This window comes from Gymnoscopelus microlampas (genome assembly GCF_963454915.1).
Source record: "Gymnoscopelus microlampas genome assembly, chromosome: 15".
Lineage (NCBI taxonomy): Eukaryota > Metazoa > Chordata > Actinopteri > Myctophiformes > Myctophidae > Gymnoscopelus > Gymnoscopelus microlampas.
This window is the reverse complement of record NC_139952.1, coordinates 44,549,236-44,565,932: the sequence shown is the minus strand read 5'-3', so window position 1 is coordinate 44,565,932 and position 16,697 is coordinate 44,549,236. Positions and strand designations below refer to the sequence as shown.

General features: G+C 42.2%; 1 protein-coding gene across 1 annotated transcript in view; it reads left to right on the top strand.

Moving 5' to 3' along the window:
- Window positions 1–16,697, top strand: part of kcnq4 (potassium voltage-gated channel subfamily Q member 4) — a 154,554-nt gene that overhangs the window by 111,508 nt on the left and 26,349 nt on the right. The window contains exons 8-11 of the mRNA XM_084081388.1: window positions 1,714–1,802; window positions 4,980–5,105; window positions 13,041–13,273; window positions 14,584–14,683. Of these exons, the coding sequence (XP_083937514.1) occupies window positions 1,714–1,802; window positions 4,980–5,105; window positions 13,041–13,273; window positions 14,584–14,683 (548 nt within the window). The remainder of the gene's footprint in view (window positions 1–1,713; window positions 1,803–4,979; window positions 5,106–13,040; window positions 13,274–14,583; window positions 14,684–16,697) is intronic.

Here is a 16,697-nt window from a genome sequence, read left to right as displayed (position 1 = left end):
TAACGCACACACTCACACAGAACCAACAGTTGAAATGGATTCAGTGCAAATCTTGACCTTCTATCCAGATTGCTGCCAGCCTTCCATTATAGTACATTAAAGGTAGGGTGATATTTTTGGGTTAAAACAAAAAGTATTTTGTTAAAAGGTTAAAGCACTATATTGTGATAGTAATCATTGCTATAGAGTGTTTGTTCAGTAACAGGAGTCTCCCCGTCTCTCCAGCTCTTTAATAAACAGAAAATACATTTTCCGGTAGGTGTCAAAATCTCAGCCAATCAGGAGAAAGTACCAATTTTTAAGCTTCATTTTTTATAGTGTTCCAGTTCCAATTTTGCCTGCTAATTTCTTAAGTGTCATCACTTCCAATTTCACTTGTTTAATCTGTATCCTGATTGAGTTCTCTATCCTGATTGGATAACATTGGAAATTTTGGAAAAAATGAAAAATGGTGATATAGCTATCCATACAAAAACAGACATCATCATCAACAATACAAGACATAGTACAAAAGACAAAACAATACAGTAAAATATGAGACACCAGTGATTAGTTGAGATGATAATAATTACCCATGATTACAAATGTGGTTAGCTTTAAGCCATCTCTTAAGGTTGAATGTGAAAGTTAGATAGTTGGTGGTCTCTCTTACTTCGGTAGGGAGACTATTCCAGTGATGGGAGGCTCTAACAGAGAAGACTGTTTTACCAAACACACTGTGTCTGAATGGTACCTCACAGTCTCCTCTGGTAGTTGTTATGTCTGAATGGTACCTCACAGTCTCCTCTGGTAGTTGTTATGTCTGAACCTACCTCACAGTCTCCTCTGGTAGTTGTTATGTCTGAATGGTACCTCACAGTCTCCTCTGGCATTGTTATGTCTGAATGGTACCTCACAGTCTCCTCTGGTAGTTGTTATGTCTGAATGGTACCTCACAGTCCCCTCTGGTAGTTGTTATGTCTGAATGGTACCTCACAGTCCCCTCTGCTAGTTGCCCTTGTTGTTCTGTCACCACGTTCTCTTCGCTCTATGAACTGTTTTAGTGGTGGAGGTGCAAGCCCATTTAAAACCTTAAAAATGAGACAAGCATCTGCAAAATGTTTAAAGCTATCACAATTAAATAAATTATACTTTTGAACTATACGGCAATGGTGGTAATGGTTGGGTTTTTGATTTTTGATTTGATTTTTTTGAAGTGTTTTTAACGTCTGTTTGTAAAGTGACTCTATGGGTTTGAGAGTTGTTAGATTTGTCTGTGACCAGGTTGTGAAGCAGTATGTGATGTGTGAGAAAATCATAGCATGCATGAAAAGTTTGGCTGTGTCTGTTGTTAGATATGGTCTTATGTGCCTGAAATTAGACAGATTGATCTGTCTAATTTGGAAAAATCGTGACAATTTGTGCAAATCTTTCAATATATATTTTTTAAAGCGAACATTTGTCAAATATTTTGTTCCAGGGACACCCCAGAAGCAAAGATTTGAGTTACAAATGTTCGCTTTAAAAAAATTGTTTATTCAAAGATTTGCCGCGCTATGAGCTTGTAGATCTGCTATTTTTGAATAGCCAAAGAAATCTAAAGTGACACAGATGCGTTCGCGGATTAAATGGGTTAGTAAAATTGCCGTCTTAAGTATAGTAATAAAATCAAAGCTGTGTGTGTGTGTGTGTGTGCGTGTGCGTGTGCGCACGTGTGTGTGCATGCATCTCCAGGCTGCGTGGCGCCTCTACTCCACAGACGTCCAGCACTCCTACCTGACGGCCACATGGTACTTTTATGACAGCATGCTCCCTTCCTTCAGGTAAGTGCTTCCCATCTGGAGCCCTGATGGCAGCTCCTTGCCTGGCACTGAGTGGAACGCGTGGACCGCGGCCATGTTCGACACACAGCAACATGGCCGCCGGGCCGTCTGTAGCCTGGGTGTCAACATGACATGTATACCGTGTTGTGGTTGTCTTGATAGTGTAAGATAGTGTAACAGCAAGAAAACAGTTTGAGAGTTGTTGTTGTTGTTGCATCATGAAATCTGTTGAAGGTCTTAACAACACCTACAACTACAGAACCAACCAGGTGCTCAGCAGAGATACAAAATAAATAAAAAATATTAGAAGTAGAATACAGATTATTTTGATTTGTTTAATCGCTGGAAAGTGAAACCATCACAACAATTGAGGGTTAAAAAGACAATCGAGGATAAAGAACAAAATAAAGTCAGAGACTTCCATATTTCCATTGTAGTCCTTTCACATAAGACCAAGAACATACTACAGTGCTGCTATAAGATCAATGGGAACAGGAGCTGAATAAAAACAGACTCAAAGATCAGGAGGAGAAGATGCAGATCTAAAGTTTGCTTGAGTAAAAGTCCAAAAATATTGGTATCAAAATGTACTTAAAGTACCAAAAGTAGAAAGTACTCATTGTGCAGAATGTCCCATTTCACAAGTTTTCAAATGTATAAAATGTATAAAAATCTTTTGAAAATGGCAGATCTACAAGCTCACAATGCGTCGCATCGCGAAACATTGTGAGAATTGGAAACACTCCAGTAAAGTAAAACATACCTCAAAATTGTACTTAAGTACAGCCACTTGAGTAAATGTACTTAGTTACTTTACACCACTGCCTATGGGGCATAAGGCATCGGTAATGTTTCACAGTCCCTTGGCAACCGGTCCCACGAGAGAGTCCCATCTCCAGCAGCCCAGCCTCTACGGTTCTGGGCCAGCCAGGTGATCTTAGGTCGGCCCCGTTTCCTTTCCCCCGGTGCTGTCCATCTGAAGGCCACTTTGGGGATCCGCTCTGCTGGCATTAGTACTGTACGTGTCCATCCATCTTATAGTCTTCATCAGGGCCTTAAACCCATTAAGATCCGGAACGCATCTGTCATTTTAGATTTGAACCACTTTAACAATTATTCTATACTTTGGGCTATTCAAAAATAGCAGATATACAAGCTCATAGCACGGCACAGAGTGCCGCGCTATGAGCTTGTAGATCTGCTATTTTTAAATCCTGAAAAAAATCCTGACATTTTTTTAAGCAAACGTTTGTAACTCAAATCTTTGCTTCTGGGGGTCCCTGGAACGAAATATTTTGAGATGGGGGTCCACGGCCAAATGCATATAATTGTGGGGGTCCTTGACATGAAAAAGTTTGAGAAGCACTGATATTATAGCAACATAAGTGTTTCAGAAAACTGTTTAGAAGACATTTGTAGAATCCCCCAGAAGCAAAGATTTGAGTTAAAAATGTTACAAAAAAAAAACACATATTCAGATTTGCACAAATTTTCACGATAAAAACAAATAAATAGCAGATCTACAAGCTTGTATAAGCTTGTATATCTGCTATTTTTGAATAGCACAAAGTACAAAATTATGGTTATAGCAAAAAATCATACATGAACGTTTTCACTCTTTTGAGATAAAGGCAGAATACACACACATCCCAAAGCTACTAGGCTCTGGCTGCTGGATCAAAACGTCCACATGTAATCAAAATGAATAAACTCTGCACACCTGTAATACTCCTGTTTAGTTCTTCAACATTAATGTTAACGTTTATTACTTTTACATTAACATTTGAAACGTTTCCACCAAATATATTTGCAAGTGTTGTTTTAGATCTGCATCTTCTCCTCATGATCTTTGAGTGCTAGGGATCTTATCTAAAACGTCATCTAAGTCCCAATACACAATATACAATGTTCCCATATTCTGAATACATATTTTTTCATGACACAGTCGATTTGGAACACACTGAAGTTTACCATTGTATGGCATATTGTACGGTATATTCCATCGTACGGTGTATTCACCATAACTCATCGATACACTAGGTTGTCGTTGGCAGCACAACAGTTCTCATTCAAATTGTGGGTGATTTTTTTTGCGGGAAAATTATTTTCACACGTACATTGCAGACACATTGTAATGGGTTCAACATTTTCAAGTTCCCAGTGGCTCCTCTGCGCACATCCATACACAACCCATTAAGACTGGGAACGCATCTGTGTGTCATTTTTAGATTCCTTTGGCTATTCAAAAATAGCAGATCTACAAGCTCATAGCGCGGCACCGAGTGCCGCGCTACGAGCTTGTAGATCTGCTATTTTAGAAAAATCGTGAAAATGTGTGCAAATCTTTGAATATATATATTTTTAAAGCGAACATTTGTAGCTCAAATTTTTGCTTCTGGGGGATTCTACGAATGTCTTCTAAATCCTAAAAGTTTTTTTTTTTTAAACTTATGTTGCTATAATATCAGTAGTTCTTAAACTTTTTCATGTCAAGGACCTCCCAAAATTATATGTATTTGGCCGAGGACCCCCATCTGAAAATGTTCTGTTCCAGGGACCCCCAGAAGCAAAGATTTGAGTTAAAAATGCATATATATATAGATTTGAACACATTGTCACGATTTCTTAAAAAAATATAAAAAATACACAGATGCGTTCCCAGTTAAATACAGTTTTCTTGAACCCCCCCCACCCATGCAATTTTGACATTAGTGACATTCAGTGGTGCTACAGAATAAAAATCAAAATACACCCTACATTATGAAACGCTAACGCCATCACTGTTGCTAGCTATTATAATTTCCTACATTTAGTTCAATCATTTCTTTAAATTGTGCATTTACTTATTAATTTGACTAATTTTGTTTGCTTAAAAGGAGGGGAATGTCAGAGTCTTCTTGAATTTGCCTGAAATCAAGCCTGTCTGTCTCACATAGTTTTCTTCCAAATTGGATCTTTTCGTACATACACACACACACACTGTTCCCCTTCTTTTAAATGTTTGGACCATTAATTTGTCCTTTTTTATGTTTTTTTCTTTTTTTTTTCTCTTTGCTTCATTTTAGTTTTTTGTTTGTTTGTTTTTTAGTTTGTTGATTCCATTTGTCATGTCTTCCGTTGTTTATTTTTTCCATTCATGTATTATTTTTGCACGTTGGGTTGGCGTCGGTCGGTCAGAGAACTGACGCTGCTGTTCAGCCACCTGCAGCCACAGCGTAGCGCCAAGAAGGTTCTCCACAACTCCTACCACACGCTGCTGTCTGGGCTGAGGCCCTACAGCTCACCCTATCTGTCGGGGGACAGGTACGCTCTCCCATCGCCACACGCACACACACACACACACACACACACACACACACACACACACACTACACACTGCAGGTACGGAAGACGTGACACCGCCATGGGATGGGTGTCTGTATAGAAACAGGAAAGTTTAGAAAAGAGAAGAAAAAAGAAACCAAACCTGAAAGCTGATCTGTTCCCCGGTCTGTTGTGTGGGAGTGTGTAGTCCTGTTGTGTATCTTAACTAACCGTGATTAATCACTGATCTGAAACCAGTGTGTGTGTTCCGATCAACCCCCCGGATGGCGGGTCTGCTTTCTCTTGCTTCTTGTGTGTTGTGCATCTTTGTCATGTCTCTTCTTCTCACCCTACCATGTGACCTCCGCTGTAGGGCTGGGCGATCAAATCAATATCAATACCATTATTCCAAACTAGTGCCTCGATTTATTTGTATGGTGAAAATAGCATAATCCATTATGCTCGCAACGCATCGCATCGCCACACGTTGTGAGCCTATTGCAGTGGTTCTCAATCTCTTTCACGCCGCGGACCACCAAATTGATATGTATTTCGGACCCCCATCCGAAAATATTTTGTGCCAGGGACCCCCAGAAGAGAAGATTTGGGGTTAAATATTCAAAATTATTCAAAATTCTCCAAACAATTTAGATCCACGCTCACAGCGTGTCACGAAGTGACGCGCTGTGAGCTTGTATATCTGCTATTTTTGAATAGCCAACGTATAAATGAATTAAGTGGTTTAGATGATTATGATTCCATGTTAACTGCTTTTGCTGGGGACCCCCTGGAACCCCCCCCCCCCCCCCCCCCCAAGGACCCCTGACCCCACTTTGAGAACCAATAGCTTATTGCATTCAATAATTGACCAATTATCAACCAATTATTGGTTTATAAAAACATACATGAACCTTTCTTCTTGTGATGTGAGTGAGGTTAAGTCTGTTATTGGGTTCGATATGCTTTAGTCTAATTGCCCAGCCCTAAGCTCCGCCTCCTTCCATTCACTCACCTGTTTCCTCTTTCCTCCTCTCTCTATCCCCCCCCCCCCCCCCCCCCCAACCCACCATCTATCTCTCCTCCATGCCATCCCTCCATCTTTCATCCTGTTCTCAGGAAGGACGTCCCGTGCAGGTTTGTTTCGTCATGTCATGACATGAAGGTGTTGCTTGTTCCCCTTTAGGGTGTTGTTGAGCTTTTTAGGTCCGGGTTTTCGGTGTTGCTTCTTTTTTATTAGACTTTCTAATATTCAGTTGATCCCTACTACTGTTTGTTTATTTATTTACTCAGGCAAAAAGTGCACTTTGTGTCAATCTATTTCCTATAGGCCATGCCCTCAAGCTTCAGGTGAGGGTTAACGCCCATTCAACCCAAAATGCCCCCCCTTCCCCCCAAAAAGAGTGATACAAAAATAATAACATTCATATTTTTTGCTGTGTGTTCGCCGTTATCTCTAAGACTTGACCGTTACCTCTAAGACTCGACTGGACTCGAGACTTGAAAAAAAAACAAAAAAACATCCATCTTTAAATGTCTCAACACACGTCCCAGTTTGACCGGGATTGTCCCGGTTTGTAAAATGCATTTTTTTTTTTTTGCATTTTACAAACCGGGACAATCCCGGTCAAACTGGGATATTTAATGTCCCGGGTTTTCAACATTCATTCACTACTAAATTGTTCCGCTTTTTGCACTGCAATTATTACAATAATAGATAACATCGACGTTCATCGTTCAGTTGAACGGTGTGCTAAATGCTAATATAAGTCCCCCATCCAGATGAAACGGCAGGGAAAAATAACCAAGACTAAATTCAACAGGTAACTGGTAGACAGGTATAATGGATATTTGATTGGATAGGCAGAGCTGGAGACTTGGACACGAGTCAGGCCTACTTACTGTAAGTCATGAAAATCTCGTGACTTGTGTACATGACCTGGACTTTTCTCGAAGTACTTGAGACTTGACTCTTGGTCCTGCGCTGAGACTTAAAGGAGGATTCCGGACTAGCCTTTTTCTTAACTTTATATGATGTTATTATATCCTAGGACGAGTGGTACAGCAGAAAATGTTCATAACTCCATCCCGAGTCCGAACTTTTTAAACCACACACAGATCAATTCTGATACAATGAACTGTTACCACATGAACCAATATTGCACTATATAGACAAAAACAAACTCACTTGCGTCAAGAACGCATTCTTAAGTGCATATGTTTGTGTGTAGCTGCATATGGGAAGCACAACTGTAAACCACCTCGTTTTTCTATGAGTGCCCAAACAGGAGCCTCAACTAAAGTGCAAATTGGGTCCTCAGAAAACTACAGGGTGCCTGAAGCACTCCTGCACTAAATGAATTAGGACAATAAATGTGGATATAGGGAATTTTGTACAATATATATTTTTTTGTAGATATCTGACGTTCATATTGACAGAAAACTCTCCGCAGTGTTTGTGTTAGACGCACCCCCCTCCGGAAGTCTCGCCAGACGAGATTTCACCCGTGATTTCATCCAAGTCAGCTTTTAAGCACTACAGCGGCCCATTTTATCCACCGATAAAAATACACGATTTAGCGCAAGGACCATCCGCTCACTTTTTAGCTACGGTGGTCTCGGGGTGGAGCTTTGAAAATGTTCATCATATATAGGTATAAGAAAAAAGCTAGTCCGGAATTCTCCTTTAAGCTTGATTTATACGTTCGTTGGTGTCGCGTCGCCGGAAATAGATGCTATTTTTGATCTGCTATTTTTGGCGCGCAAACGCTGGCACGCGAGAGTATAAGATATCGTAAGCATTAAAAAGAGCTGAGGCTGCATGCACTACAAAGGTGGACGATAACAAAAAAAAAAACGTTTCGCCAGCAGAAATGTCGTCTTTCGATTTCAAAGAGTCTTTCCTCTTACTTTACAAGGAGGATTAATTGGTGACTTGATGGATGGACCCAGGTGAAGCAATTAGGACCCTGTCACCCTTTTGCATGCTTCGCTTCTTCACCGATAGACGCCGTCCCACCCATCAACACATAACATCTTCATAATCCAAAACAATGCCTTTTTGGAGAAGATTTGTCCCCAATGTTTGCTTCTGTTTTCTTTTGTTTTCTTTACGAAAACGTGATATAAAGTAAAGGCCTCTTTGGACTATTGAAATGCCACAATTCCTTCACTTCAACTACCTCCCTACCCTTCCTTCCTTCCTCCTTCCTCCCTTCTTCTCTGTTTTTGCCACGTTTCACCCTCACGTTGGGGGGGGGGTGGTAGGGTGGGGTTGGGGGTCACACTGCACCCGGGTCGAGCCCCAGAACTTCACCGCCACTGCCCCCACCCACCCACCTCCACCCCCCCCCCCCTCCCCCCCCCTCCACTGCTCTCTCCACATCTCACTCTCTGACCCTCTGCCTTGTGTGTCTCCCCCAGTCAACTGGTTTCTAAAAAGCGGGGTCTCTTCAGGATTCACGCTGGCCGCAAGCAGAGGTATCCCCCCCGGCGCTGAGCCTGTGCACGGGGCACGCTAGATCACATCACCCCCCCCCCCACTCCATAACACCACCACCGCCAGTCACCCAACCCCATCCCTTAACACACATACATACACACACACACACACACGCACACACGCACACACACACACACACACACACAAACACACCCATCCTATGCACTCCTCGCCAAGTCTTTTGGACCGAATGAGCGAAGCGGAAAAAAATTGCCTGTTTCTATTGAATGGAGTCAGTGTGAAAGTGACTGTAAGTGAATACAGATCACTTACAATGGAAGTCAAAAAGCATCTTTAGCCACTTTCAACCTGGCATCCCTGTTTTAACATCCAAAATTTGTATTTACAGCTTTGTATATTGGGCATTTTAAAATATATAGTTTTTTTAATGTTCCGTAACCATTGCACAGTACATACTGTAGGGATGGGACGATAATGGTTATTATCGTTTATCGTGATAGAAAACGTAGAGATTTTAATTTATCGTGACATTTGTCCTCCGTCATACACTGGGATCAATTCACCTTTGCCGAGCTGCATATCCGGTACCACTTAAACCCTCTACATCTCTTTGCCAAAAATTGCCGATCTACAAGCTCACAACGCGTCGCATTGCGACGCGTTGGATCGGCAATTGTTGGCAAATGTTCCACCCAGGCTAATGCGATGCTTGGTTTGAAGTGGTTTAACAAAAGTGGCATTTTAAGAGTTTTAAGCATATTTTCATTATCGCGATAATATCGTAAATCACAATTATTAGGGCCACAATAATCATGAAATGAAATGTTCATAACGTCCCATCCCTAACATACTGTATATGTCTTTGGGCTGAACAACGCTCTCACTCGCGGTCCACAAATGCTTGAGTGAACCATTGACTCTGGAAGAGAATGAGATGTTTTATGCTCTTTTACTTTGGACAGTTTCTCTGGACTGGGCTTGGTGACCACAAAATGGAGAAACTAGGATCTGTTTTTTTTTTACTTGGGAAAACCATTGTATTCACAACTACTGTAAATGCAACGCTTTTCCTTCCAAACACACGGAATGAAAATAGTCATTTTGACCGATAAGCCACCATGACATTCCGCAAAAAGGACACATATTGAAGTCAAAGAAATTGTTCTTATGCTTTGTGCATGTTTTCCATTGAATTGGTGCATTCCGGTATACATTATTCAGCATGCAATCCCACTTTGAGTTGTGCTCCACTGGTTTCTATTAAATGCTCCTTCTCACATTCTTGGCATGCAAGGAATTCTCTGCATGTCTGCGAAAGACGCTGCCAAATTACTGCAACCCTTAAATGCATCCAAATCACTTATTTTACTTCCCGACTGCATGCAAAGGTCTGGCACGCTCTCTCTCTCCACTCTCTCTCTCTCTCTTCTTCCCACTTCCTTCTACTGTAAGTCTACCTGGAGCATTTTCAGCTTGCTCGTAGGAAATGCCGTTTACACTAATGCCCCTCAACTATTACATTTTTAATATAAATGGCCCGCCAGAACACACACACAACGAGGTGTATGTCATCACGGGGAGAGTGAACAACGAGGCTGGAATTGCCCTCTGGACCAATACTGTTTCACATGCGTCTCAAGAATCCGTGTCACTGTACATGCATGTAACATGCATATGTGTAACATACGTATAGAGAGAGAGAGATACCGGGGGTCTCTTGGGTTTATTATCACATTACGACCGGGTACACATCTGTGTCATATTTAGATTTCTTTGGCTATTCAAAAATAGCAGATCTACAAGCTCATAGCGCGGCACTGAGTGTGAGCTTGTAGATCTGCTATTTTTGAAAAATCTTGACAATTTATGCAAATCTTTGAAAATATATATATTTTTACCCCCATCTCAAATCTTTTTGTGCCAGGGACCCCCAGAAGCAAAGATTTAACAGTTAAAAATGTTCTCTGTAAAAAACAGGATATATATATTCAAAGATTTGACACATTTTCATGTTTTTTTTTCTTCAAAAAATAGCACATCTATAAGCTCATATGAGCTTGTAAATCTGCTATTTTTGAATAGCCAAATAAATCTTAAAATGACACAGATGTGTTCCCGGATTGAATGGGTTATAATAACGGTATTAGATTAGCTTTCCTCCTGTAAAACAGATGACCTTAGATTGAGTCTGGCCTCTGGCTGCAGCCATGCGTTGGTGTGTAGACTTGCTAATGAGGCTCTTTCTCTCTGTGCGAGTGCCTTATCTGATGTGTGTTATTATTGTGCTCCATCTGAAGGCTCCGGGGTAAGCGTTTTCTCCACTCTAGTGGTACGGCAACTTAGCCCATTAAGACCGCGGGAAAGCATTATCTTATACTTTGGCTATTCAAAAATAGCAGATATACAAGCTCACAGTGCGGCACAGAGTGCCGCACTGTGAGCTTGTAGATCTGCTATTTTTTGAAAAATCGTGAAAATTTGTGCAAAGCGAACATTTTTAACTGAAATCCTTGCTTCTGGGGGATTCTGCAAAATGTCTTCAAATCCTAACAGTTTTTAGAAAAAACTTTTGTTGCTACAGTATAATATCAGTGGTTCTCAAGCTGTTTCATGTCAAGGACCCCCAAAATGATATGTATTTGGCCTTGGACCCCCATCTCAAAATATGATGTTCCAGGGACCCCCCAGAAGCAAAGATTTGAGTAAGAAATGTTCGCTTTGCACAAATGTTCACGATTTTTCAAAAAATACCAGCTCGACAAGCTCATAGCGCGGCTATGAGCTTGTATATCTGCTATTTTTGAATAGCCAAATTATAAAATAATGGTTAACGTGGTTACACAGGTGCGTTCCCGGTCGTAACGGGTTAGGTGGCACATTTTCCACAGTCCCCAGCACTCCTGCATGCATGAGTCTTGAATCAGGTTTCAGCGGGATTTCGTTTTTTTGCTGAATCAGGCGCTATGATATAGGCTGTCGAAATAAGCAAAATTCTCGAGGGCAGGATCCATTTTTAGCAACGGCACGTGGTCTCTGTGGTCAGACCCCCCCCCCCCCCCCCGCACGCCTGAGAAACAAAAAATGTCTATCGCTCCCAATCTCTCGTCCTTCAGCCGCTGTTGTCGTCTGCTTTTTTGTCGGTCGGTCTCTCGACGGCTGTCTTTAAACGAGTCGGTATAGCCATCATGTTGTGTGTTCCTCTACCTTCTCTGACGTACTCCTATTTAGAGCCTGACAGTTTGGCCGATAAATTAGCCATTATTTGACTTTTTTTTTTACTGTATTTGGCTATTTTAGATTTTTTGGCGAATTGGTCTTAAAGGGATAGTTCACCCCCAACATCATTTTTTTTTCTATCGATTAATCACCCCATTTTTGTCGCATTCCTAAGCCACTAATTTGAAGACCAGCGGACCGGTAGGCAGCGGTTCCGGTTGGAAACGCAAAGGAGACTCTTTGTGTCTCCTACCGGAACCGCTGCCAGCTTAGGAATGCAACAAAAAGAAAAAAATATCCATGAATTCAAGTCTCCATGGGGTGACTAATCGATAGAAAAAATGTCATTTTGGGGTGAACTATCTCATTAAGTGGTTAAATAAATGGAGGTTCAGTTTATGTGTATTTTAATGTGCTTAATTAAGATGTTTTTTTTTATTTATGTATTTTCCTCATAAGTTGTTCTCAAACGGAAACTTGAATCAAAGTTGTTCAGACTGATTTCAAGATTATTATTTTTCGTTTCAAAACATCGGTAATCAGTGGTCTAGGACAGTGGTTCTCAAACTTTTTCGTGTCAAGGACCCCCAAATAGACACTTATTAGACCGCGGACCCCCATTTGAAAAGATAAGCCAGGGACCCCCATAATCGAAGATTTTTACGGCTCTCTAGCAGTGATTTCAACCATTTTAATTACAAGGACCCCCAGTTTGACATGCATTAGGCTACGGACCCCCATTTAATGGCATGTATGTCTCTGGGACCCCAATCCATATTGTAAAATCAATGTTAATTTAACGGGTCCATTTGGTTCCATTTGTACACTCTCAGAGTTACAGACACATAAGGGTCCATTAGGTCCCTGTCCATCATTTAGCTGGGGACCCCCTGGAACCCCCTCAAGTACCCCTGGGGGTCCTCGGACCTCATTTTGAGAACCAATGGTCTAGGAATCAGGATCGGCATCTTAACCAAAACTCTGACATCGTTCAGGCGCTACACTAACTTCCTAACAAGCTCAAGGCCATGTATCCACCCATTCTGCTCAGATTAACTCCCAGCCAGGTCTTAACACAGCGTATACTGTAGTTTGCCCACGGGGGGGGGGTCAAATACCCCCCTCCCCCCCCCCCCCCGACGTTAAGGTCAATCAGGGTAAAAAAAGAAAGAAAAGAAAACCGCCCGCCCCCCTCCCACCCAAAAGAAAGGCTTGCTTTTCTTGACGCCCTCTGTCCTCTGCCCGCTGTTATTTATTAGCAATAAGATCGGCTTCCGGGATCGGATGAGGATGAACAGCTCGCGCTCGTCGCAGTCCATCCGGATCAAAGCGTCGCCGCTGGCGCCGGCGGGGGGGGGGCTGCGGCGCTCGCCCAGCCAGGAGAACATCCCCGACGCCACCAGCCCCGGGAAGGTGCAGAAGAGCTGGAGCTTCAACGACCGCACGCGCTTCCGCACCTCGCTGCGCCTCAAGCCACGACCTCCGGCCGACGGTGGGTGTTCGTGGCAGCAAAGCATCACATACTGTACGGTGCAAGTACAGATGTGCCATTTCAAAACTTCAAATGTCCTGCCATCGCCAAGACAGTACATTTTCAGGGGATTCCCAGGGCAATAAGAGGGACAAAGAAGGGCATTTAAAATGCTGAATTATTTTGATGATCACTGCTTTTATGACGCTAATTAATTTGAGCAACTGGTCAAGGACCTCTTCAAATCACCATTCGCCTCACAATGAGTCTGACACCTTCTTCAACACACATTCTTTTGTTCTCATGTATATGGATGTCTGTTGAAGGGAAAAACGGGGGTGTGTAGTGACAACTTCTTTTCAGGGGCAAAACAGTGCGTTTTTAAGGGCAGAACAGGGAGGAAAACATGCCTTTTCAGGGCACTTTCAGGGAAAGAACAGTAACGTGTGAAGTTTTGAAGTGGCACATCTGTATATCAGTGGTTCTCAATCTGTGGGGCCAGGGGCCCACTTGGTGGGCCGTGAGGATATTGCAAGTGGGCCCCCAAAATAATTTACCAAAAAAATTATGTTTTGAAAAGAGTTTTCATTGTGATATAGATAATTAGGAACTTAACCCATTAACTCATTGAGTGCCATTAACGTGTTTCACATGTTTTACCGCTATGGTCCAACGTGCCATTAACGTGTTGTTGTTTTTTTAGAAGCCAAGATATCATTATCTGAAGATTTGCAGCTCCATCCACTCCTTGTTTAACTTATAACTTAAAAAGGCTGTATCTCGCTTCCTAAGCACTTTTTTTTTACTTTGAAAAAAAAAAAAAAAAAAATCATAATGGCCAGAAATAGATAATAATAATTTGGGCACTCGATGAGTTAAGACCGGGAACGCATCTGTGTCATTTTAAGATTTCTTTGGCTGTGCCACGCTATGAGCTTGTATATCTGCAATATTTTTGAAATTTTTAAACTTGTTCAAATCTTAATTTTTTAAAGCTAACATTTGTCAAATATTTTGTTCCAGGGACCCCCCAGAAGCAAGATTTGAGTTCAAAATGTTCGCTTGAAAAAATATAACATTCAAAGATTTGAACAAATGTTCACGATTTTTCAAAAATAGCAGATCTACAAGCTCCTAGATCTACAAGCTTGTTGCCACGCTATGAGCTCGTAGATCTGCTATTTTGGAATAGCCAAAGTATAAAATGGTTGTAGCTCAAATCTAAAATCACACAGATCCCGGATTGAATGGGTTACGAAAAAGTGATAAAGTGACACTGCTGTGAATTTTCTGTGCGTATTCATTTGTCCCCCCATGTTGTTGTGTCGTAGTGGAGGGTGTAGGGGAGGACAGCGTGGAGGACAAACAGTGTTGTGACGTGGCCATGGAGGAGGTGATCCCTGCAGTGAAGACACTCATCCGGGCCGTCAGGTCAGTACAGCGCTTATGGCTCTTTAACACTAACCTTCCAGAACCCTGAAAGTCTGTGATGATGATGTTTACGTTCACCTTTCCTTTAGAATCAGAACCATCCCTGAAGCAGGCTGGGCAAGACCTAGCCGCTTGAATGTCTAAAAACGGAAGTACCAGAATTAGGCGCAAGTAACGGCCAAGGAAATGACATTACAATATCTGTTAACATTCTCCGTGAATGAAACGAGTGTTGTGATTGGTCGTAAAAATCATTTCCGGGGGAAAATGCGTACGACAGAAGTCCTGCCCCTACAGACACTCTCTGCATTAGGTCGCTACCAGGCTTTTCTCTTCGCAGATGAGTGAAGGCTGGGAACGAGGCTACCCCTGAGGATTCCCCCTGAGGCGATTCTTAAAAATGATTTCTAAATCCTAACAGTTTTTTTTTTTAAATCAAAAAATCAATAAATTCAAGATTTTTCAAAAATAGCAGATCTACAAGCTCATAGCGCGGCACTCGGTGCCGCGCTATGAGCTTGTAGATCTGCTATTTTTGAATAGCCAAAGAAATCTAAAGTGACACATGAAGTGTCACTAAAGTGAAATCTAAAGTGACAGATGCGTTACAGGTCTTAATGGGTTAAACAAAGTTCTGGGCTCCTAGAACTCAGGGTTAGTGCCACCTCCTGAGAAGGCCCCAAATTAGGTTCTGAGAGCCTTATCTGTCACCGAGCCGTAACGTATGGAAACACATCGTAAAAACCAGTGAAATATTATGTTTCATGGGACAGCGCGAGTCATTTAGTTCTTCTAGTCGCAAAGAGCAGAGTACAGGCTGGGGTTCCCCAAACGTTTCCATGCCAGGCTGCGCCCCTCCTATTGTGAAATGAGTAAAAAAAACAACAACTACGTATTGATTACGGCAGTGGCTCAGGGGTAGAGCGGCCGGATGGCAACCGCGAGGTTCCCACTTCGATCCCGGGCTCCCCCAGAGTTAGTGTCGAAGTGTCCTTGAGCAAGACACTGAACCCCTAGTTGCTCCTGATGAGCAGCTTGCATGGTTTCCTCCGCCATCGGTGTGTGAATGTGTGTGTGAATGTAATGCACAATCTATGTAAAGCGCTTTGGATAAAAGCGCTATATAAATGCACCATTTACCATCTATTATTATTTATTATGAAAATAATCAGTTATAGATCAGAGGTCTTCAACCTTTTCAGCCCAAGGACCCCCTAGCTGAGACAGAGATGAAGCAGGGACCCCCTCTATATTGTATAAAATTGTGTTTCAGAATTAAACTTTTTTTCTGGTTTACTTGCTCTGCTCTTTTTTCCCTCTACACCTATACCTCTTTGCCAAAAATAGCAGATCTACAAGCTCACAACGCCTCGCAGCGCGATTTTTGGCTAACGTTCTCCTCAGAAAAAGGGATGCTAGAGTTGAAGTGGTTAAGGTAAAAAAAAAAAAACATATCACACAAAGATTTGGCGTGTGTGGCCTGTAGTAACTCTGAGGACCCCCTAGGGGTCCCGGACCCCCTGTTGAAGACCCCTGAGTTAGATGTTCCAATGCTTGGGTTTTAATGGTGGATATACATGACATACAGTACAGTACATGCTGTATGTCTTAAATGCCAGAAGCATATAGGCCCTATAGATGATACATACTGAACGAATTTCTCTCCTTCCTCTACAAGGAAGTTATAATGGTTACGATGGTCTCCATTCTGAATGTCACAATGTGCATGAAGGGTGTCTCATACTGTACTCATACTCTATGTATACTGGCGTGTAGAGATGGTGAGTCGGGGGCAGGGGGGGGAGATCGCCCCGGGGCGCCATACAAGCTAGAACAGCCAACATCCCCCCCAAAAGTGTCTACTCTGTCCATTAAGTGACCAGTTAGAGGAATTGTGCATTTTGTGCCGTGACCGTGTGTTTCACTTTCAGCTGAGTGAGTGGAAATGTCCACTTAGCAGAGGGAAGTAACAGAGCCCTCCCTCAGGCGGGGTTACTTCCCTCGCTGTGATGAC